The sequence below is a fragment of the Chlamydotis macqueenii genome, chromosome 1, assembly GCF_036417535.1.
Source record: "Chlamydotis macqueenii isolate bChlMac1 chromosome 1, bChlMac1.mat, whole genome shotgun sequence".
NCBI lineage: Eukaryota > Metazoa > Chordata > Aves > Otidiformes > Otididae > Chlamydotis > Chlamydotis macqueenii.
The window spans coordinates 193,676,872-193,699,643 of record NC_141556.1 but is presented as its reverse complement, the minus strand read 5'-3'; the positions used below and the strand labels follow the sequence as shown (position 1 = coordinate 193,699,643).

Below are 22,772 nucleotides of genomic sequence, written 5' to 3'. Positions count from 1 at the left end.
ACTGACTTTTTAGGAACGAATCCCTTTCTTTGAGAATATATTTTTATATATCCTTCCTTTTGATCTGAGCAGGAGTGTCACATTATAAAGTACCTGCTGATAAGGAAAAAGCCCTGGCTACCAGCCCAGGAAACCTGACATTAGTGACATCAGTGACAGCAGCTTTGCAAACATCTGCAGATTGTGACTTTTGCAATGGCCCCAAGGCAAGGACCACACAGAGCAGTGCTGGGCAGAGATAACCAAGCTGGTCTGGAGCATATTAGGTCAGGCACTGGAAGCTGTAGGACTATGGTGTTTCTCTGTGTTTGTCCGTGGTCCCAGCCCCACACTGATGGAGCCCTTCCCACCACCCACCTAAAGTCACTGGTGCCCTGCCCAGGCAATGGGGACGTGCCTCAATGCTGCTGGCTGTGAGAGCAAGCTAGCAGTTCTTACTTGGCCCAGCTTATCCTCGTTTTAATTCACGCAGGCTTTCAAATTTCATCTCTCCGCTGCCCAAGTCATTTGCTTCGTTACGTCTGAGCCCATGATGCTGCCCTGCGCATCGAGGGGCGGGGGGGCACAGCCCTGCCATAAAGGGGGACTGCTGCGAGCAGTGAGGAAATGAAGCCGGGAATGCTGCGAGGTCTTGGCCATAAAAAACACTCTGCAGGCTGTGTCTTGCTGGGCAATGTTAGTTCCCAAAGTTGTTTTCCCTAGTTGTTGCCATAAAACTTCAGTGAAACCACCTACAAGCTTCAGAAGTTGCATGGGGGAGGGAGTATACGTTAAGAGTCCATTGTTAGAGCCTATAGAGCCTCTTCTGCTTAAACTGGCTTGTACTGGTACGGCTTTGCTGGGCTCAGTAGGATGGTCAGTGAGTCAGACTCCAGGAATTAAATAATAATAATTTTCTCCCTTTAAAATAGATTATTCTGCTAAGAGAATTTTTGAATAAAGGAGTTTGTGCTGGGCTGCCAAACCTTGCTCTCTCGTCCCTCTAATTGGGGACCAGGCATCTATTGAGCAGGACTGTTTGAAGCGCGAGGTAGAGCTGCAGGCTGCTGGCCGGCCAACATGCCAAAACAGAGAAATCAAAGACATGAACTCAGCTGATGGGCGGATTTGCAAGGGCGATTGCAAACGGTCGGAACACATCTCTGTGCACACGTACAGCATCACGTTATTTCCAGAGTGCCCCCCACATATCATTAGCTAATTGATGCAATCTCTCCTTCTGCCTGAAAATTGTCCCCAGGCCGATCGCAGCTCCCCATGCTAACACCCCTGTCTGGGTGCCACCCCTTCTTGCAGCTCCTGGGCCGCACGCAGCTCGATGGGCGTTTGACACTTCACACCGCAGCTGCGGAGAGCGTTGGCACATTCTGATGGGCACCCCAGTGGCACAGAGAAGTGCATTTTTGGATGGCACAAGCAAAGGCAGGAGGCAGGATCAAGGGGCAGCATGGCCAAAAAGAGAGAAGGAAGAGAGAAAGGATGTCCTCCAGATGTGCTAATTACAATTAAAAGCTACAAAGAGAGCTGGTCATCTTAATGAGGAAAGAAGACTTCTCCTAAGAGCCTGAGTTGAATGACACAGCCCTATACCCCTCCCCTCCCCAGATCTGTTACAGCAGGGAAAAGCAGTGTCCTCTGAGGCAGACAGGGTGTATTTCAGAGAGCTGGCATGACACCCATCAGAGGGGTGGCAGCTGCTCCCCATGGGATAGAGCAACAGCTTGCAGGTGGGCAGGAAAGACGGAGCAGAGAGGAGAGAAACAGAGAGCCTGATGAGTAAATCTGGTTGATGACTTATCCTCCAAGTCAGTTGTAGTCACAGCCCTATTAACAGATATGAGGCAGAATTGTGAAAAATATTCGGGTTTGTTGGCTTCATGCGGAATTGAAGAAGGGCTTCATTTTTTCACTTTACTGCGCTGTAGAGATGGAAGCTTTTCAAATTAAACAGAAAGCTGTTTTGCTTGGAGTCCTTTGCAGAAAGCACAGCTTATGTTTTTCCAGCTTCCAGCACTTGGAGGGTCTGCTGGATGAGGTCTTCACAGAGAGCTTTCTGTTTAAATACAGAAAGAATCAGGCCTTTAAATTAAAGGTTGACCCCAGCTACATGTCACAGCCAGCACTGTGAGCCAGCTACAGGCTTTGGACCCGGCTCTAAAGTGATTAAAGTGACTTGAATGAACTGACTTGTTGCTCCCAGGTTGATACTCAATTAACCTTCAGATGAGAGGGTGAGGGGGAACCATGCGCCGTTAAGGCATTTGCACTGTATTTACAACAGATCAGTGAAAGACTGGAAACCGTACTGTACCAAGCCCTGGACGAGCACGTAGCACAGCCTCTTGCTCCAGATTTTAGTATGCAGATTTATGAGTAGGCACAAAATATGGCTGAATTTTTCACCCACAAATGGGCAAAGGGAGCCGAGAGGATCTGGGAAGAGGGATGCATAACAAAATGAACAAAGCTAAGTGTGGTAGAGATCCACCATAATCAGGTAGTAGTTGCAGGGAATTCTTGTTTTAAATTATAAGGCTACACAAAAGCATTTTTGTTCCTTTGATGACTGCATTGTCCTTGTTATCCTTCCAGGCCCTTCGCTCTGGTAGCTCATTACATCCACTCATTTCACCTTGGCTTAATTAGGGATGTGCAAAACAAACAGGATGCTGGTGCCGAGTTCCGGGCTGGGAGTGCAGGTATGAAGAAATCATTAAGCAGAAAATGTCCAAAGAACTATGTCATATGATAGCAACAAAACATTTGTGTGGGAACAATGAAAGGAAAATTTTGGGCTTTATTTTCAGAAGCAAAGCAGAAGCCAGAGGCTAATCCAAACATGTAGGCTGACTCCAAACAGATTGTTTTGCTTTGAGGTGTTTTGTGGTGCAGTGTTGGTTTTGTTTCCATTCTGAGTCAAACCAAACTTCGCAGCTGCAACTTCTTCACAAAACTGGAGTTAAGTCCTTCCCCCTCCCAGCACGGCTTGGTACAGTTCAGTCTGTCTCTGCTTGCCCCAAGCTAGGGTGATGCTGGCAGCAATCAGCCTGCTCACTGCAGACCTGAGCTGGTGGTCTCAGCCCTGCACCTTCAGACAGCCTCATGCCACATTCCCGCAGATTTCTCCACCCTCGTGCTCCAAAAGCACCACTCCAATGGGCTACTGTGCTGCCCGCACCCATTTCAGGCACTCTGAAATGGTTTCTGCTGCCAACAGAGGTGACAATCCTGTCTTTCGGCCATAGGGAAACCTCATGGGGTAAGGAGAAGACCTAGGCTTGAGGGCTTTGTGGTTGGGACACAACCTGGGGATCCGTCTCTGAGCAGTGTGGATACTGCCTAGGGCACCTAAATGGTCTGCATCTCAGCTTTGCTTGCACCACAGACAGGGCCAGAGCCGGCTTTGGTCCCTCTCTGCCCTGGAGCAAATGGTCTCACCTCTAGGCCTTCAGCAGAAGAATCCCTTCCTTCCCAGAAGTGCTAGGAGATCTGAATGATGCTCAGGAAGGCAAACATAAAAGCTATGGCGGCTACCTTATCTCCCACTTTATAAACTCAGAAGTGTATGGAAATTACCCGAGGAACAAAACCTGCTAAGTAACCTCATTATCCCTTTCTTTGGGGAGTTTACTGTAAAACCACAGGCTTTGGATCTTAATTTGCTGGGAAGTGCAATAACGTAATTAGCTAGACTGATAATGAGCTGAGCTGTGTGAATTCTTCGGAGGAGAGGAGGAATGTACTAGACAAAGAGAAATGGGAAAGGAAGAAGAAAAATAATGCTTCCTTTGCCAAGGAATGATTTTTTTTTCCATTATGTTAGTGATATAACATTATGGAAGAGTTTTGTTTCGGTCAGTGGGAATGCCATGCACAAGTATTTCCCTACTTTAAAACAATACAATTTCTAGAATCCTTTAATTTTTTTTCTTTTACATAAAATTTACGCATATTTTGAAACAAAGTATTTTGATTTTTTTTTTATTTTCTAAGAAGCATCTCCCCTGTCCTGAATTTTTCCCTGTTTGGCTAAAGCAGCTCAAAAACAGCTTGGGGAAAGCATCTCCCAACAAACATGAGAGCACCCCCTGCCCATGGTCGAGCTCTGCCTGTGCCTGGCTGCCTGCGCTGCCTGTGAGGCACCATGGGCTCTTCCCAAACCCAAACCTTGTCAGTGACCCAGGCAGTCTTTTTGCTTGGCACTGCTATCCCTGCTGCTGAAAGCTTTGCTGAGGACCATGCGGAGCTCCAGTGGTGTGAATCTCATGAGGCCCAGCCATGCACACCCCTGGGAGAAGGGCTGCTGATGCCTTGCAGGCCCATCTGTCCTGGTGGCCAACACAGGCTTTTCAGGGCTTATGGAGGTCTTTCACAGCATGAAATGAAGAATGCATTTCTCTTGTCACTAGATGGCTCTATCTGCTTTCACTAAACGCACACACTTTTCTTTTTACGGCTCCAAAAGAGCAGCAGCCCTACAGCTATGTGCTTGTACGGTCAGCAGTCACAGCCAGGAAGGTAAATTGCTGTGAGGGGGGAAAAATTCACCTGGGTTTTGATGATGGTTCTCACTATGTTCTTGCTGACTTCCCTGAGTAAAATGAACACTGTTGTGAGAAACCCCATGGCTTGAGATCTGTATGAAACAGTCCCCTCCGGGAGGGGTTCCGAGTTTTCCTCCTCTCAGATTCCTCCAGCAGCCATTGCACTCCAGCCTCTGTGCAGATTTGAACCAAAAAGGGAGGAATATGGGTGGCTGCCAGGCATGCAACCCAGGTGCAGGCTGATGGACAGCCAGGAACTTCCTTTTCTTTGTCCTACATTAGATGGGAGGCAAAGAGGGGCTGGGTCCCAGCACACCTCTGAGATGATTCAAATCAGTGGGACGATGCTTTCCAGACTCTTTATGCACCAGCCACCCCCAGGGTAACTGCACCCTACCCCAAGGGACGCTGTACTCATGCCAGCAGATGCCATCCTGTCCCACACTGCTTCTTCTTGGGGGCTACAGCTTCAAGGCCCAAATTTACTTCCTGAAAATGCTCTTCTTCAGGGCTGCAGAGCTCACTGCCACAGCCCATGCACAGCAGCCCAGGGGAAGGTCTGGGATGATGGGGGCAGCAAGGGACAAGGGGTTTGCAGGCAAGCCATCTCATTGTTTGGCCCATGATGGCAGGGAGGACACTCTCCTGGGATTTGGGCTTGCAGGGCAGGCAGCCCTGACTGCTGGAGGAGAGGACAAACCCCAGCTATGCAGCGGGCAGAGGTCATGCACTCTAGCCCTGTGGGTGTCTGCAGCCTCAAACCCTTACACTGAAAGCCGCACTTTGAAGTTTTGGATGTCTCTGAGTAACTAAAAAGCTACTGCAGGTCTGACTCTGGACAAGAAAGCACATCAGATTGTTGCTTTCCCCAGGAGAAAAAATGTACGTTGAAAAAACCACAATATAGTCAGGGGCTTCACTGGCTATATTGGCTTAAGGCTGAGTATTTTATCAGCTGCCAGATCTCTCGAATGTATTCAAGAGATGTTTGAAGCAAAATTCCTGCCTGGAAAAAGTTACTATCTGAGGATATAATCCAAAGCCATGAAAGACTGGGAGCATCTCTCTACTGATTTCAAAAGGATTTGAATCAGGCCCTGGGGAACTAGTCCAACATCTCTTCCTCGCATCAGCAGCCTCTGCACTTTAAGGAGACAACCCTTGTAATAACAACCTCTTGCAGGGGTATTTGCAAGATCACTGCTCTGGCTGCACGAATGACACAAGTGACTAGTGACTACAGTGGGAAAGGAAGCAAATTTGCTTATTTGGATAATTAACAGGCATTTGAGACAAGTGTTGCTGTCTAACGCATTACTGACAGACTAATAATTCTTTCTGATGAAGCAGCAATTATTATAATAATGTTATGGCCCACTAAAATAACCATCCCTCCCAGCCACCGCTGCCAGGAGAGGACGGGTGGAATTGCATCTCTCCTTCTTCCAGATGAACAGACTACGTGCCAGAGAAGTGCCTTGCAGGCCTCGGCCAGGAGAGGAAGGACTCATACAGCTACCGTGAGGCAGCTTCTGTTGCAACCTGCCTTTGCAGGATGCCTTGTTTTTATGACCACAGATAGCTGCAGGCATAATTTTGCACCTGCAATTTTGGTCAGATAGGTAACCACCATCCTTATTGACCCATGTAACGTGATGCCTTGAGAGGCCAGTGCTGCAAGCACAAATAGTTGTGACTGATTAGAAGAGGCACCATTTGCACAGCAGACATAATGCTGGGTGTTATGCCCCTTCTGAAAACGGGCTGTGCCGTGAGCCGGGGAGGACCAATAACCCCATCAGTGTCTTTCAGGCAGGCAGCTCCTTCCTGGACTTGTGCCAAGGGACTGAGGAGTAAGTTTGGTCACTTCAGGGGACTACAATGGTGAAATGGAGAATCGGGGCCATTTTCTTTTAACCTGGTCTTGTCTGATCCTATCTAACACCTGGGTGAGCGTAATGCTTGAGTAGGAAAATCCTTCAGGGTAAACACAACCAGGCAGGGGCACGGATGGGAGGAGGAGGAGGTGTTTTTCAGCAAAAGGGTAATCCATCACCCCACAACCGTGGAAGGACTGTGCCCAAGCCCTCCTTTCCCCAATCCCGCCCAGAGGAGGGTCCCATGGGGAGCCAGCTCACAGTCAGGTTTCCCCTCTTTTCATGCAAAGCATGGGAGATAGGCAGAGACAGAAAACCCAGGCAGCAATATTAACTGACTGGCCTCAAATCATGTAAGAATACCTGGGACTTGGATCTAATTTGATTTGTGTGACATGCATGAGATTTTGTTTGAGGTCTGGCTCATCACCACACAAAATAAGCAGGTCAGGATAGCCGACGGGAGGGTTGCTGGGCAGCCAAGGGCTCTGCGTGCTGCTCCGCACAGCTCTGCAGTGCACAGTGCAACTTCGCTGTCGCTTACAGCCCATGCTTCCCGCAGGCAGGAGGGAAAATCAGGTAATGCAGATTTCCTCTATTTCTTCTCTTGGGGGATCAGTCTGTTGAGAGATTCATTAAAATCCACTACACTAGAGATAGAAAAACATCACCTGACAAGAAAACGCTCTTACGGAAAACAAGTCTTTGATAGCTTTACATTCATGTTGAACACAGGGAAAACCAGTCAACAAAGTTCCTCATGGCCTAAAAGCAGAAACATCTGTCAGAGGCGGCTTGCTAAGGCTGAATATAGCAGCAGGAAAGCCCAACTGATTAACTCCATCCTCTTCCTAACATGTTTTTGTGGTTCCCAGAAATCCCTAGAAAGGGCTCCTGAGGACACTGGCACCATTACAAGCCAGCTATAATTCTGTAAACAGAGAGATCAAGGAAACATTATCCTAACTGCAGTTCACCCCTGGCATCCAGTTTGCATAACTCACATGTGCTTCATCTACTCTCCTTTAGATGCAGTACAATCTTGTAATTTAGGGAAAAAGGAAGAGCCCATGCTCTGATGATGGAGAGAATAAAGCTGTTGTTATTGTGAGGAGCAAGAGGGCTAGGGGTTTGGGGTCCATATAACCTTGCAAGTAGGCTGGAGCTGATGAAAAAGGCAGGGAAGATTAGAGCAGTAATACAGTAGACAGCGTGGCGGGGCTGATCCTCCTCAATGCGAACAACCACCATGGCCCTTTTCCCACCCCCCACCCCCCTCACCCTTCTCATCCACATTTGGCCTAACAAGGAAAGCAGCCAGCTTTCTGGGGCTTTCTCTTGATTACTTTTCACATTTTAGTCTTCTTTCATTTGTTTATAGTAATCCCATGAAATGAAAACGCTTAAAAGGAACAGCCTTTTCTGCATTGACATTTTTCAAGATGCAACTGGACAGGGTGGTAGTCAATCTCATCTAGGCTCCCTTTTCCACAAAAGGTTGGACCAGATGATCTTCTGAGGTCCCTTCCAACCTGGGGTCTTATGTGCTCTATGACTCAAGCCTGGTATCAAGTGACAACTTTGTCTCTGACATGTGGGACAGCACAATGGAGACTGCTTTCTCGGTGACAATACGGCATGACTACTTGGCAAACAAATGCAACACGTCATTTTAAGGATTATGTTAGGGAAATATGCATTTCCCATCAGGTAGCATATATTTTTTTTTCCCTCAGCGTTACATTTCAGCAGTACACAAATACATAATTCAGTTAGAACAACTTAAAATTTACTATTTAAGAAGATACTAAGCAACTTGGACGCCTTGTAATGGATTTTAATCAAATAATATTTTTTTTATTTGTAAAATTGAAAATAACTTCAGTTTAGAGTTCAGATTAACATAACATTTAGTAAGTTTCATCAGTCTTCCCAAAGCTGTTTACCCAAAGAAATGTTATTTTCACTGCTGGACAGAAAACAGTTAATTACAAAATTTTTAAGATATATCAGGGACTAGAATTTAAGTTGGGATGTAGATCACTTCCTAATGCCAGGCTCCTGAAGCGTGAGTTTTTCTGACCACTTACCATACAATACTCCTCCTGTCTGAAAGCTGAAGTTTGGAAGCTTCAAGAATTATTACATTTCGCGTGAGCTACCTTTCAACTAATGCACTGGCATTAAATGGAGGAGATGCACCCCTTTGCCAGCCTTGAAGGACACAGTGCTTCCAAGAAGGCAATTGCAGTAAATGTCTTCCGGGAGTACCAACATCTGGATGTATTTTGACATCCTTTCAACTGAAAACTATGGAAATAATCGTCCTGTGGAGACACGCCTCAACACTCCTACGTATTCAGTATTGCCAAAATGGAGTATCAACTGCAATCCTGAAACCTTGCATAGCTTTTATAGCCAAATAACGAGTTATCTGCAATGCCTTTTCCTACAGTACGCTGCATACGGGCTGAGCAAGTATCTGGAAGGAAATACGCGTTCTGATTTCCCATGAACTTCTAGGCAAAACGATGTCTTGACTTCACATTAGCATCACTCGCTGCAAGTACTGATACACTGTTGAACTCAAAACATTTTACTGTAGTACATTATTTTTATCTTTTCAAATATTGCTACTGCAGCTTCTTTACGACCTTGGAAATAATCAGACAATGGTCTATTCCCTTTTCAACTCTATAAACAATTGCCAAAAAATCTTTGTTGTTTTTGTGCTTTGAGGTATCTATTGCCCTGAGGGGCAAAAGCCTTTTTCAGCTACAAGTTTGCTTTCTCTGTGAGAGAAGATCTAAACTGTTGCTGGTATACACAAAGCTCTCTACCTAGAAGATGAATTGTCTTACCTGGAGGTGGAAAACTATGCTACTGCTTTCACAAAGAAGTAATCCACTGGAGTGATCATGGATCACACTACCATAGGTCTCCAGCACTTGTGCCACAGCAGTGTTTTCACAATTCTACTAATAGAAAGCTCAAAGTTTCACCTTTGTAAGAAATGCTAGAATTACTTCTTTGCTTTATTCCACTTCTATTCTACCTGATGTGACAGTTCACCATGCATAGCGAGGAACTTCTCCACAAACTGCAGGAAGTTTCCTGACAACTATCGCCAACTTTATGGAGCTACTCAACACCATTTCTCCAGCTACTCTGGAAAGACAAAAGCCTTTTTTTTTTTTTTTTTTTTTGAGACATGTGCCTGGACTTGTTGCAGGGTCGTTCACACTGGAATTGCAATTGTGGTCTCTAAACTTGCAGGGACCAGCTAAAAATACATAAATAGTAGTCAGTGTCACTCTTAAGTCACAGTCACTCTGCATCCCACCTCCACTAGACCACACGAAGGGATGTCAGATATGGTGCCTCAAACAGCCGATATTTAGGTTGCAATAAGTCTACAAGAAAAAGTCACCTTTCAGTTTGCAAACTTTCTCATGTGAGGGAATAATTTCTAAAATTTTGCAGCTACTCTGTAAGTACCTTTAAAACATACTTATCTGCATTTTATTACACACTGGAACAATTTCTGTGTAACGTTCATAAACATAAGATCTTTGGATTCAGTTGTGCTGCATAAAGAGAGATGACTGTTCTTGGAGACACAGTAAATACAACTTTGCCGACAGAAGAACAATGGGGTGGGAGAATGAAACAGCCTTTGGTAGACAAAGGTACGTAGCCCATTCACTCAGCAGTTCTTTGGAGGGAAATGAGCATCCACAGCATTATGTGTGGTCTTTCCTGGATTGATATTTAATTCTGGGTAGATCCAGCCAGCTTAAAGGAGTGGCTTTAATCAGAATCTGAGGGATTTACTACCCTGTGGGTTTTTTATCTGCGTGTGAGGGAGTTGCATGTTATTGATTTTTTTCTTGACGGAATTAACTACCTCAGTTCTGTGGGGGTTTTGCCCCTTTTCCGTTTACAGATTATTAACATTTATTAGTGGAGGTGTGGTCCTTGTGTTGGAAATGTACAACTTCAGACTTACTTTTCTCCATTGCATACGTTTACCTCTCAGAAGGTCTACCTTCCACCTCCCACAGTGGAACCCACTGCTCTTTCCAGCTCTGCTAGAGGTCTCTTCGAAATTCTCCTCTGCAGTCACCTCAGAAGACATCAACAGCACAACACAATAATAATTGCTCAGGAATTGCATAGAGTCTTCCTCTACTTACATATTTCCAAAATTGGATCAAAATTCCCAGAGGATTCTGCTTAACTACCTAACTGGCATTGCATAGAGCAAAACCCTATGTGATGAATATTTGCCAGTAGTGACATTTTCAAAAGTTTTCTCTCTTGCATGTTATTTCCTCACCTATGTTAGAGAGGCCTGAGGCAATATAATGTTTTCACAAGCAAAGTCTCAAAAAGGAAGATTTTGTAACTTTTTTTTTTAATTTCAGGTTTGTTTTTAATTGCAATTCTGAGACAAAAAGTACAATTTTTTGTTTTATTATTTTGGTTAGAATTTGTTAAAAGCAGAATTTTTTTCAGACTGACTTCCCTCTCAAAAATAAGGCGATTTCTCGCCATTGCTTTGTGATGGTCTGCCTGACTGATTCAGCCCTCACCTTAATCCTGTCACAGATAAGTGAGATAAGAGACATCCCCCAGGGCCATGAGGATCTGCTTCTGGCCCTGCACAAACTCCTCACTCTGCCCAGCAGCTTCCCTTCCCAGTACCTCATCCTCTGGCACTGCTGCCATCTCACTTCACATGTCCCCTTCTCTCCCATCCAGCCCTCATAGGCTTGATTCCTGCTTCTTATGCTCCTCCACTCCCTTAGCCTGCTCCAAGCACTGCCATCTGCTCAGGTTTTCCCAGTTTTCAGGACACAAATGGAGAAGGAATGGGAGTTTTTCTCCCCGGGATGGTTCCCTTGTCACAGTCCTGTTCCAGCTTTCTCCCCATCCCTCACACTCATTCTGCGGGGAGAACTGCAGATGGGGAATGTCTCCTAAAATAAAGCTCAGCTGACAGCTCAAATAGTGCAAAGCAGAGCAAAGGATGTGGTGCCTCGCAACGGCAAACCAGGTACCAGGGAGGTCCTGCGCAAGGTATCAGAGCCCCTCAGCTCCGTGCAGTCCCGGGCTTCTTCCCGCAGCAGAGACCCAGGCAGGTCTGGGACGCGGTGTGACCACAGGCGAGGGGGACAGACCGCCTCTGCCGCGGGATCCCGGCCAGCAGACACCTCAGCCTGGGCTGCAAACGCCTGACTCGCCGGGCAAATCACAGGGAGCGCCCAGCAGAGGCGGACGCCTGTGCCTAACCAGCACCACGCAGACCCATCCTCCCCCCCACCCAAAACTGCGTGGAGAGACCTCGCCCCAGGACGTTGCCTGGCGCCTGCGAAATCCATGCAGCGCTTCTTGGGGAGGCATGTCCCTAAAACCCCGGAAGGGCTGCTCTGTGGAAGGACCCCGAACGAGGTCTTTTTGATCTCATAATCAGCTGTCCTCCGGCGTGCGAGAGGGCTCCGCACCGGGCAGCCACAGCGGGTTTGCGTCTGGCACTTCAGGTCACGGAGAAGGCACCACGGTCCCGGGCTGCTTTCGGGATCAAACTCTCCGGTGAGGAGGAGGCGGCCCTGCGCAGCTCTCACAGCCCTGTGCCGGACGGCGGGTCAGGCAGGACCACGGCAGCCGCAAGTCTTTCCGCTGCTGCCAGGCCGGCACCCCGCCATCGCTTCCCCTCCCGCCACACCGCGCATGCGCCCGCCCGACGCCCCCCCCCCCCCGCTGCTGGCGCGGGAACGGGAGGCGGGAGGGGACAATCCCCGCTGGGCGCCGGTGACGCGCCGTCCCGCATGGACGGGGAACGGGCGGCGGGGAGCGCGCAGGAGGGCGGGGGTGCCGGGCGCGCGCCCTCGCCCGGTGGCGGCGGCAGCGGCAGCGGGCGCGCGCTCCCCGCCCGTCCTTTCATCTGCTCCTTCCCCGACTGCGATGCCGCCTTCAACAAGGCCTGGAGGCTGGACGCCCACCTCTGTCGGCACACGGGCGAGGTGAGCCGGGCCGCCCGGTGCTGGGCCGCGGCCTCAGGGAGCTGCGATGCGGGGGGGTGCGCGGGGAACCCCGCTCGGGCCTCCCCGTCGGCAGGGGAGGGAGGTTTTGCATGTGGCCGAGGCGAGGGGCCCGGCAGGCGGGTGGCGGCCTGCCGCGGTTCGAGGGGATCGCGCGTTCAGCTTCACGCGTGGGGTACCCAGCACAATGTGGGGGGCTGCGGGCGTTGTGTCTGACAAACCAGCGCCGGGACGCCCCGCCGAAAGCTCTCCTGGAAACCGCCGAGCCCCTCGAGGTGGGGTTTGTCATCTCCGAATAACTCTCTCTTTCAGAGGCCGTACGTTTGCGATTACGAAGGCTGCGGTAAAGGTTTCACGAGAGATTTCCACCGCGCTCGGCACCTTCTTACCCACACCAAGGAGAAGCTGTTCGAGTAAGGCCAAATGTTTAACGTCTTAAAATGGGTTGTGCTTGTCCTTATGGAAGCGAAGGGGAGTTAAAGCTGGTGAGTGGCTGGTACGTGCCCCGCGTTGGTGTCCCGAGTGCTGCTGTCACAGTGTCATGCAGGGTGAGACGTGGGGAATCTCCTCAGCCTCAAAATTCCTACCTGGCAGTGACCCATAATAGATGCTTAAAGGAATGGGCAGATCTCTCCCTAGAGTACAGAATTAAAAGAAGGAAGGGCAGTTACCTCTTGTTTCTAAGTCTTTAATAGCTGCATGTGGATCAGGAGCTAGGAATTCCTACATGTTTTATTAAAAATACCTTCTGATACGTTTTGCTGTGGCTTTTGGTTGTAACTTACCCTCTGGCTTTTTGTGTCTTCAAAGCAAAATTTTATATTTGGGTTGTGAGTTTCGGTTATTCTTCGTGTATTCCTCAGGTCCAATGATTTGTGTAGCTGCCTAAGAGACAAATCACTGTTTGAGAGTGGTAATAAGAAAATGCAATTCATTTGCAGGTGCACAGCTGATGGATGCAATCAGAAATTTGGAACAAAATCAAACTTAAAGAAGCACATTGAGCGCAAGCATGAAAATCAGCAAAAGCAGTATGTGGTGAGTAATTACCTTTGATACTGGAAATCGGATGCCAAACAAGCTCCTTTTTGTGTATCTAATGAAATATTTCAACTTGTTATTATGCCATTTTTATATGAGTTCAAATACTGTGATTGGGATTTCAGCAAACACATATGGACTGGGATGTCATTATTTGGCTTCTAATGATAACTTAATTTCCTAAATAGTGCGACTTTGAAGGCTGTAACAAGTCTTTCAGGAAACATCAACAACTTAAAGTTCATCAGTGTCACCACACCAATGAACGTCCCTTCAAGTAGGTGGATAATTTTAATAATGAACTTTTAAGAATTCCATTTAAACACTGCAGATGAAAACAGATGCTTTTTCTCAACCTTTTCATTGATGTGGCCTTCAAAAAAACTGGCGTGAACTCGTAGTCAGGGCTCCAGGTACATTTTTTTGTACTAGTCCTTTGCTCAGTAGTCTGTTCTGACCAACAGTCTTGGTGCTCTGTAACTTCAGCATTCCAGACATTTTCTTTGAATTTATTACAGGTTCACAGGAAAAATAAACAAAAAAAACCTCAGTTTTGAGTTCACACAGTCTGAAATACAAGCATAAGAGCTTGCATGGCAATGAAAAATACAGCTACCTCTGTTTTCCAATAAAAAGCAGTGACTTGGCTAACACTGAAGTGAGTAGTAGCTTAAAAAAGGTGAGAGGCTTGGACACCAATCTGAGCCACTGTGCATTGCAACTCCATTATTTACATGACACATCAGTATAGATCTGATGAAAGCAAAATTTAGTCTTGTATTTCTTAGAGGTGGAACACAGTTAACAGGAGTGTTCCACTTAAGTGAAATGCCCTAGTATGGCTGGGTGACAGACACAAAAATACTGTCAATGCTCTGCTACTGCTCTGCTGGCTAGATCTGTATGGGCCACTTAAATCTTCCACTTTCTCTCTCTCTTTTATGTTTGAAAAGCCTACTGTGTAGGGATGATACAAGGTTTGATTCTTTAGCTAAAGCTTAACTCACTGTATGCATGGGAATCATACTACAGTTTTAACTTGAGGGGATCAGAGTCCTCTATTGGAAACATATTATGGAACTTACTTTTACAAGAGGGGAACAGAACAGATCTCTAGGCAAGGGGAAACCTGGATTATTTTGTCCAGTTTAATTGTTCTTGACTTAAAGAACAAAACATATGTGGATGCAGTGAAAGAAATTTAACCAGTGTACTTTATACCTAGATGTAATAATGAAGGATGTGGAAAGTCCTTTTCTACTCCAAGTCGACTAAAGCGGCATGAGAAGGTACATGAAGGTAATACAGTTTGGTTTTTTTTCCTTGCTTCAGTTATGTTTTAGCAAAGGAAAAAGTACTTCTTCCAGTACAGAGAGCATGCAGGGATGTATGACAGACATTAAAGTATTTTCGGCCTAGTGATTCAGACAGACAAAACAGGAACCCCCCTTTTGAGTAGTCAGAGGCGATACAAGCAAGGCATGGCAGTGTTCAGTTACAACATACTTGTGGCAGGCTGAACAGAGCTGAGGATTCCTGCAGTCATTTCTTCTTCTTACCTGCTTCCTTGTCAATAATCCATGTTCTGGAGATGGGCTAATGGTTAAGGCACTAGCCTAGACTTCCAGAGGGTAGGATCAGTTGCCAGTTCTGCCACAAATTTCCTATGGAGCCTTGGCAGAACCACGTAGGCTTGCATTTTTTAATTTGATAATGTACCTATGTGAAAGGTACTTAAGTGGAATCGTCAGGAGGTGGTCATGTATGTTTGAGCTAATCCTGCTACACTCCTATCCATTCTTTCAGTGCTATTGACAGTAATCTGCTTTCCAGTGCTAGGAAAAAAAGACCAACACAAAACTAAAGGAAGAGTATCTAAAAAGCTGTGATTCCTACTGCGTTTCTTTCTTAAGACAGGGACTTATTCATAGTCCTGGGATTTAAATAGTGTTGACTTTCTGTGATCGTTTGAAAACCATCCTGTCTGCTTGATAGAATAGCAGAGTCTCTTTAGACGCTGGAATATTACTGTATGGTCAAGATCTTATTTTTTATATGTAATACACATATTTATACAGAAATATTTTCATCTATTTGAAAGTGTATGGCTGCTGAGGAAGTAGTTTTACGGAAGCAAGGAGAGACAGAGTTTCATAAAATCATTTTGGTTGGAAAGGACCTCTGGAGGTCATCTGGTCCAACTCCCTGCTCAAGGTGGGGTCAGTGAGACCAGGCTGATGAGGGCTGTGTCCAGTCAAGTTTTGAATGTTTTCAGGGGTAGGGATTCCACAGCCTCTCTGGACAACTTATGCCAGTGATACAAGGTTTCTTCCTTAAACGTTGGAACCTTAAACCATTTCTCATGTTCTAATTTGTGTTCGTTGCCTGTTCCATCACTGTGCTGTATGAGAGCAGAGAAGGAACACTGGCTTTTGATTTTGAAATGCTGAAAGTGGAGTTCCGCCTTGTAAAAGTGGACTGTCTGCCAGAACCTTTGTGATTGTAAACATCTGTCGTGTTTAACAGGCTATGCATGCAAGAAAGAAAACTGCTCCTATACTGGAAAAACTTGGACAGAGCTTCTGAAACATAATAAAGAAAGTCATACAGGTAAACTCCAAATGCTTTAGTAAATAGAACTTAACAATAACAAACTTCTAATTTGAAGAATTGTCCTTGCTGAATTCATTTCATCAACTTGTCATTGTGTCTAGACAAACTTGTTTGCTAACACTTGATCAGTAAAATGGTTGTCACTCTGGCTAGACCTTTAACTGATGAAAATGCTACTCAGTATACTAACTTTGCTTTGTCATCCAGTTAACGAGAAATTGTATAATGTAGGTTTTCGGATTGGGATAATTCATACTGCATTATTCTCTTCCAGTCTCAGAGTTCCTTGCATTTTGTGTGGAGTTTAGCATTGTTCTAGAGGACTAGTAAGGTTTGACTCTGAGCTCCTGTAAGAAGCTGTTAATTTATATTCTCCGTGTCTCTCTCCCACTCAGAGCCAATAGTTTGCAGTGAGTGTTGCAAAACTTTTAAAAGGAAAGATTACCTCAAGCAGCATCAAAAAACACACGCTGTGGAGAGGGAAGTCTGCCGATGCCCGAGAGAAGGATGTGGGAGAACTTACACAACTGTATTTAACCTTCAAAGCCATATCCTCTCTTTTCATGAGGAGAAAAAACCATTCTCTTGTGACTATCCAGGCTGTGGAAGAGTGTTTGCAATGAAGGTATGTATTTTTTTACACTGTCCTAATCTGAATCACATAATCTAAAATTATAAACATAACTCTTTTTTTTTTTCCCCCTGCTCTTTGTAACTGTAGCAGAGCCTAGCAAGGCACACAGTTGTACATGATCCTGAAAAGAGAAAGCTGAACTTGAAAGTAAGTTACACTCTTGAAAAAGTCTTCTCAGTCATACCCTTTCACTTCAGAGGAGGGTAAACACTACATGTTTTAGAATGTGACTTCAAGCAGGAAAACAGGCCAGCTATCTACTTAATTTGGGAGATTCTTAATTTCTGAAGATCCTTTAAATAATGCAGTGCTGGCCTATTCAATGATTTCTTCTCTCCCCCTCCCAGTAGTAGTCTTTGCTCCATAGATACGTTAAGTTGCTAATTCTGGATTTGTTTCTGCCAGGCAAAGCGTTCTCGTCCTAAGAGGAGCTTAGCCTCTCGTCTGAGCGGCTACATTCCTCCTAAAACGCAGCCAGGAAAGGATGTGGTTGTGACAGAAAGCAAGATAAAGGATAAGCCCATGGAAAATGAAATACCAACTGTTGAAATTCTGACTCTGCAGTAAAGATTAACTGAACAACATTCTTCATGGAATGACCAGTGCAAAGCTCAACAATAACTTTATTAAGTTTTATAGTTTGTTTGTTTGTTTTTTTAAATAAGAAATTAATATTGTTTACATCTCTTCATAAAGTCACTGATGCAACTCATTTGACTTCAGATCTTCATTTTCATCTTTCTTTACTGTACTGTTTTTCTGGTTTTCCATCTTCTGGTATGCTTTCAACTCTTTGTCAGACATGTGTCTCAAAATACAGGTACTCACTCCTTCTCTAGTAACTTTCGGCTTGGAAAGATAAGTGGCTTTCTCAGACACAGTCTCCAAAATCTGATCAAAAAGTGTGAACTAAAAAGAAGGAGAAAAATAAGACTAAATGCACAGAGGTAGAAAAGTATTTCAAGCGATTCTGTAGTGACAGGATCTCCTGCTTGTGGTTTCATTATTAGCTGAAACAAGGTAGTTGGTAGTCCTGGTTTTAGCAGTTCAGCTTGTCATTCCTTAACCATGTGTTCTTTACTCATAAGCAGGTTTAGGAAAGTCACCAGAGGAATTAAGCCATTTCCCTAACACTTAGGCTAAATTCCTGACTCATCTTGTTTTGCTGTTTAAAGGTGTTTGTGAAGTGGACTCCTCCCCACCCTCTTCTTCCACTAGATTCAGGCATATTATTATCGGACTTTCCTCTTACAGGACAGTATTGTTCTAAGGTTAGGAGAACGTTGTAGTACTGAACTGACTGATACAGTGCATTCATATAACAAGCTGAACTCTTAAGCTTATAATTAAGCTTTTAAATTTAAGGACAACCTAAAGCTGGACTGTGTCATGAAATGTTCAGCTCCCTCCCATATGCAGTCCCAGAGCAGTGGAAAACTAACCTTAGCCGCATCTGAGAAGAACTGTTATGTTACTGAAATAATCTAGCTAAAATATAGCTGGTTTTGTTTGTTTTTTTTTAAACCTTACTGTTAAACTTTTCAGTGAGTGAGCTGGCTTAAGACATAGATAGGAAAATTTAACCAGCCCAGTTAATAAGGTGGTGCTGCAAAGAAGAAACTTCTTGGACAATGCTGTCAAAGCTGGTCTTATAACTGCATTCTTAAGCAAGCATGGTATTTAAATTGTCTCTACTGGGACAACTTTTCTAGAACTGCACAGATGCAGCTTAGGTGGGGAAACCATTACTTTCATAGGACCTAGACCTTCACCTATTTTAACAGTACATGACATACTAAAAAAACGTGGCAGTACTGAACAGGGGAAGTTAATACAAGTACACCTATTTCATGAAATTGATTGGTCCAACTTTCAGGAGTCCACTTACCATGTCTGTATTGCTATCTTTTGCTTGCCGGATGGTAACTTTAACATGGTATTTCTTTTCAATCCACTGTGCTATATGTTTAGTCTTGGTCTCTAAGTCGTTCTTGGCAATAGCTGAAGAAAAGGATAACTCCTTCTGAACCATCCCTGTTTAAAACAGAACTAAAACTGTGTTGGTATAACATCTCGCAAACCTGTATCGGCTGCTGTCTTTCAACAGCCAGCCTATGGTGCTTTGTCTGCTTAACTCCCTTCCCCCATGCTGCTTTCTCATACACGGAACATCCCAATCTCATTGTCTCAGCATGCAGCAGTCTCTCCTTTGAAGGTGGCTACTTGATATCTCACATTCACTGCCGTAACTGGGAGACCGAGTGCATATTTGCGGCAGATAGGGAAGTCTCTTCAGGGTCAGAATGCTTAAAGTATTTTTATTTTAACTACAGTTTTGTTCATAGCACCCATAATGCAGGTCTGACAAAGATAAACAGGTAAACATTGGAATTAAAGACTTGGTGTGCAAATTCCTACGTTCTGCACATAGTATAGCTGAATGTAAAAGCTTTGAAGTTAGACAGGTCTTCGTCTCAAGCCCATTTTCTTGAATGGCAAAGTGCAATATTCAACTGAAAGTATAATGCCTTGTAGTATACTTGAACAACTTATGGTCTCTTCCTCCTTAAAGGTTCTCTAAAGTAGTTACCATTTGAGTAATCTTTTTGTAGTTTCTTGAACAAAAAAAACTCACTACCACAATAGTGCTCTCCTCTAAAATCAGAACTCTACCCAAAGCACGGATACCTGCATTAGCCTGAGGATAAGAAAAGAGGATACAAGGTCAGATGCCTTTTCCAAAACCTCTTTGCCAAACTCAGTTTGTTGAACTGCTGGAGCAGGCTGACTTAAGAAAAAACACTGAAACGTGTTCAAAATGGAAAAGGTTGTTCTCTTACTCTGTACAAGAAAGGGCTCTAGATCTTGTCTTCCTAGCAGCAAGCTAGGAATGACTACTGGTGAAAAACTATATTGGTGTTTCTGGTGCTCTCTTTGTAAAAACTGCCTGTCACGTCACGCCTAAGTAAAATAACAGAAATTCGGTGCGTCCCATGGAACCAGAGTCTAGTTCTATTCCCTTAAATAAAAATAGATTAAAAAAAAAAAAAAAAAACTAGCAGATGCCAAAATAGTAAATCCTGAGAAGGCAATAGAAGGCTTCTCTGTGGAAGACTAGACTAATCCCAAATTTTATTTTCACGACTGCAAATCCTTAACAGCCTGGACTGCGGTGGCATTGCTTTGGATCTACACAAATGCAACTAAGAGGATTTAATCTGCGGAAACCACTTTTAATGCAGCATTTTTCGAAGTGCTCAGTGTTGCAGTGTCAACAATGTACATACCTGTTTTTGAACTTGCTTTTTTCTTCTCTGCGCGTTTAAGCTGTTCTTCGTGAATCTGCTTCCCAGTCATTAGTCTGTATACAGGAGGTTCTGCATTCTCACGAAGGAGAACTAGTTTCAGGTCATGCTGATCCATAAGTTTGAGTGCCTCTGCTCGGTGCATATTTCCTAAGCTCTCTCCATCCTGGTTGATTACATGCAAAATCCGATAGGGAATTCTTCGCCCAACGCTTCCAAATGCTGCTTTCTTTTTTGGTTCCGTGTGAGATTTTTCAGCTGTACAAAATGGCTGAGCAAGTCCAAAGACAGTTGACTTTCTAGGGGCAGGTGCCACCATGCAGAATGGAGAAAATACCCTCTTTTGTGGTGATTGTGTCAGAAGAGTACCAAAGAATCTTTTTGCATATCTATTCTCATTTCTGCTTGCTTGGCATAGAAGTTTCATCACACAAAAGGTAGTCATTCTGAGGAAGGAGGGAAGAAGAAAAAACAAGTTACTCCCATCAGTCAGATTCTTCTAGTTATACTAGAAAGACTTGACTTCAGTAAACCCTGGTCCTTAAAAGTACTTTCAAAAAGATGTATGGTGTTACTATACAGAATGAGCAATCAACAGTGATGTAACATTGGCAGAGGGCTTTAACCCAGAGACAAAATCTGACAAAGGAACAAAATCTAAGAGTTGATGTTATCTTCAGTATTTTAAAATTTGAGCATGAACTCCTTTAAAGAATCCAAAAGTTCTAGTTCATTTCTCCTCACAAGAGTACTACTCTTACACAGCTTTTTTGTATATAGAGAGATTAGCCAGTGGTTAAGAGGAAGATTGTTGTCAAATAAAAGGGCATGTCACACTTTAAATATTTTCGGTCCAGATTTTTTTGTGAAGTATCTAACACGAGGACTTTCTTCCCGATTCTGATACTCTTCTTTGGAAAGTGTTTCATTTAAGCCACATTAATTCAGAACCACCCTAATGATGTGGTGAATGAAGTGGTGACCTGTGAAACATCCATCAGCAGCCATCCCGGCATCTACAGCCTGACTCTTCTATGTTTTGGAAGGTTTGGGAATTTCAGAGCCTTGACTGTACAGAGTAAGACTGCCATGCAAAATCTTCACCTTGGCATTAAAACATGACAAAGTAATATGGTTTATCCCAGGATTGAAAACTCTTCCATAGCCAGCATGGGGTCAGTGCTAAACGCGTTTTGGCCTTTATTCTCCTTCATTCTTTGTTGCTATTTAAGCTTACTAAAATCTGCCTTACTTGAGAAGGAAAATTGGAAGGATTTTTCTTCACGTAATACGGCGTGTAAGTGTATTTTGCTTTCTGCGTTTCCGCAGTTACGCAGCGCATGCGGCAGCACGGACAGCTGACTGCCGGGGGGTTTCAGGAGCAGGCAGGCTCCACGCAGCCTGGGCACTGCGGGAGAAGCAGCCCCTCCCGCACTCGCAGGACGTGTTTAGCGGCACGCGTGAGCGCCGCGGTGCCCGCAGCTCCGTGCGGGTGTCACGGGAGATGTTCTGCGTCCTGCGGGAGCTGCCGGGGTGGGTTTGCCTGCGCTGCCTCACGCAGACGCACGCTCAGAAGACGCGGTTTTCATTTTGTGCGTGGATTTGTGCGGGGCGCAGGGCGGGGGCTGTGTAAACCTGCGTGACTCAGCCCGGTTGTGTTTGCGTTCCCGAGTGTCCGTGGCGGGGAAGTCGTCGTGCACGTGACCCTGTGACCGCGCGGCTCCCTCCGACCCGGGCCGGCTCGGTGCAGGCGGGCCCGGCGGCGGCGGGCCCAGAGCCCACTGCGCGCCCCCGGCCCGGCCCGCAGCACCCTCCCCCGCGCCGGGCGGCTCCTACCTGCGGGCTGGGCCGAGACGCGGCAGCAGCCGAGGTACCGGACTGGGCCGCCTCTCCCACTTCCACTTCCCCTTCCCCTTCCCCTTCCCCTTCTCCTTCTCCTTCTCCTTCCCCTTCCTCTTCCTCTTCCTCCTCATGCTCCGCCCCTTCCTCCCCCCCCCCCCCTACTCCGTGCGGGGCCGCGCGCGCATAGGCTCACGTACACGCGCGAAGGCGAGGCTGGCGCGCTCTCCCGCCCACGGGCGCGCCTGCCCGCCCGCTGCCTGTGTGTCTGCGGGGCCGTGCGCGGGCATGAGTGGCTGGCTCTGAGCGCGGGCCCGGCCGGGAAGGCGGCGGGGTGCGTGTCGGGGCCGTGCTCCCCAGCCGCCGCGGGGCCAGGCTGCCACCCTCTGTGTCTCCACCCGTGGGCCCGTGCTGCCGGCTGGGATTGCCACTGCTGTGCCTTGTGCCGTGCGTCGCGTCAGCTGCCCCGCCCCCCCCCCCGTGCTCTCCGTGCACGAGGCGTGGGTGATGCGTGGCAGAGGCAGCAGCGTGCGTGGCACGGCTCGAGGCAGCCGGAACGGTGCTGGGGTGCGACACCGCTTTCAGTGGGGTGTCCTGCCTTAGCTTTGCCGGCTCCTCCTGCCACTCTGGAGACAAAACGCGTTGCTTTGACAGAGAACCTGAAATTGGGGCACAAACCCTGGGTTCCCAGCTGCCAGAGTGGGTTGGGTTTGTTTGGGGGGGGGGGGGGGGGCTACGGCGGCAGCTGCTGTAAGAAGCCCCTAGAAGTTGCTGCTCCCCTTTCTCCAGTGGACTCAGCCGGGCCTAGGGCGGACCCGCTGCTGGCCAGGGCCGAGCCAACTGGTAGCACAATGTTCCTTGATATTGCCTCTGCG

The 22,772-nt window shown here is 46.3% G+C and overlaps 2 protein-coding genes across 2 annotated transcripts; one reads left to right on the top strand and one right to left on the bottom strand.

The window, feature by feature from the left end:
- Window positions 1–12,211: 12,211 nt before the first annotated feature.
- Window positions 12,212–17,465, top strand: GTF3A (general transcription factor IIIA). Its single transcript, XM_086739462.1, has 9 exons — window positions 12,212–12,447; window positions 12,778–12,878; window positions 13,407–13,503; window positions 13,695–13,783; window positions 14,732–14,805; window positions 16,033–16,116; window positions 16,515–16,744; window positions 16,841–16,900; window positions 17,159–17,465. The coding sequence occupies exons 1-9, from the start codon at window positions 12,253–12,255 to the stop codon at window positions 17,318–17,320; spliced, it is 1,092 nt and encodes a 363-aa protein (XP_086595588.1). The 5' UTR covers window positions 12,212–12,252; the 3' UTR covers window positions 17,321–17,465.
- On the bottom strand, window positions 17,359–21,963 carry MTIF3 (mitochondrial translational initiation factor 3). The gene is made up of 4 exons (XM_086739463.1): window positions 21,895–21,963; window positions 20,041–20,504; window positions 18,642–18,787; window positions 17,359–17,662 (listed from the first exon to the last, which is right to left on the bottom strand). The coding sequence occupies exons 2-4, from the start codon at window positions 20,501–20,503 to the stop codon at window positions 17,450–17,452; spliced, it is 822 nt and encodes a 273-aa protein (XP_086595589.1). The 5' UTR covers window position 20,504; window positions 21,895–21,963; the 3' UTR covers window positions 17,359–17,449.
- Window positions 21,964–22,772: the final 809 nt, after the last annotated feature.

Coding starts and splice junctions, on each gene's coding strand:
- MTIF3 (XM_086739463.1), bottom strand. CDS start 20,503: ATGACTACCTTTTGTGTGATGAAACTTCTATGCCAAGCAAGCAGAAAT. Junction 18,788..20,040: donor AAAAGCAAGTTCAAAAACAG/GTATGTACATTG, acceptor TGTTTTAAACAG/GGATGGTTCAGAAGGAGTTA. Junction 17,663..18,641: donor AAGATAGCAATACAGACATG/GTAAGTGGACTC, acceptor CCTTCTTTTTAG/TTCACACTTTTTGATCAGAT.
- GTF3A (XM_086739462.1), top strand. CDS start 12,253: ATGGACGGGGAACGGGCGGCGGGGAGCGCGCAGGAGGGCGGGGGTGCC. Junction 13,504..13,694: donor ATCAGCAAAAGCAGTATGTG/GTGAGTAATTAC, acceptor TTTCCTAAATAG/TGCGACTTTGAAGGCTGTAA. Junction 16,745..16,840: donor GAAGAGTGTTTGCAATGAAG/GTATGTATTTTT, acceptor TTGTAACTGTAG/CAGAGCCTAGCAAGGCACAC.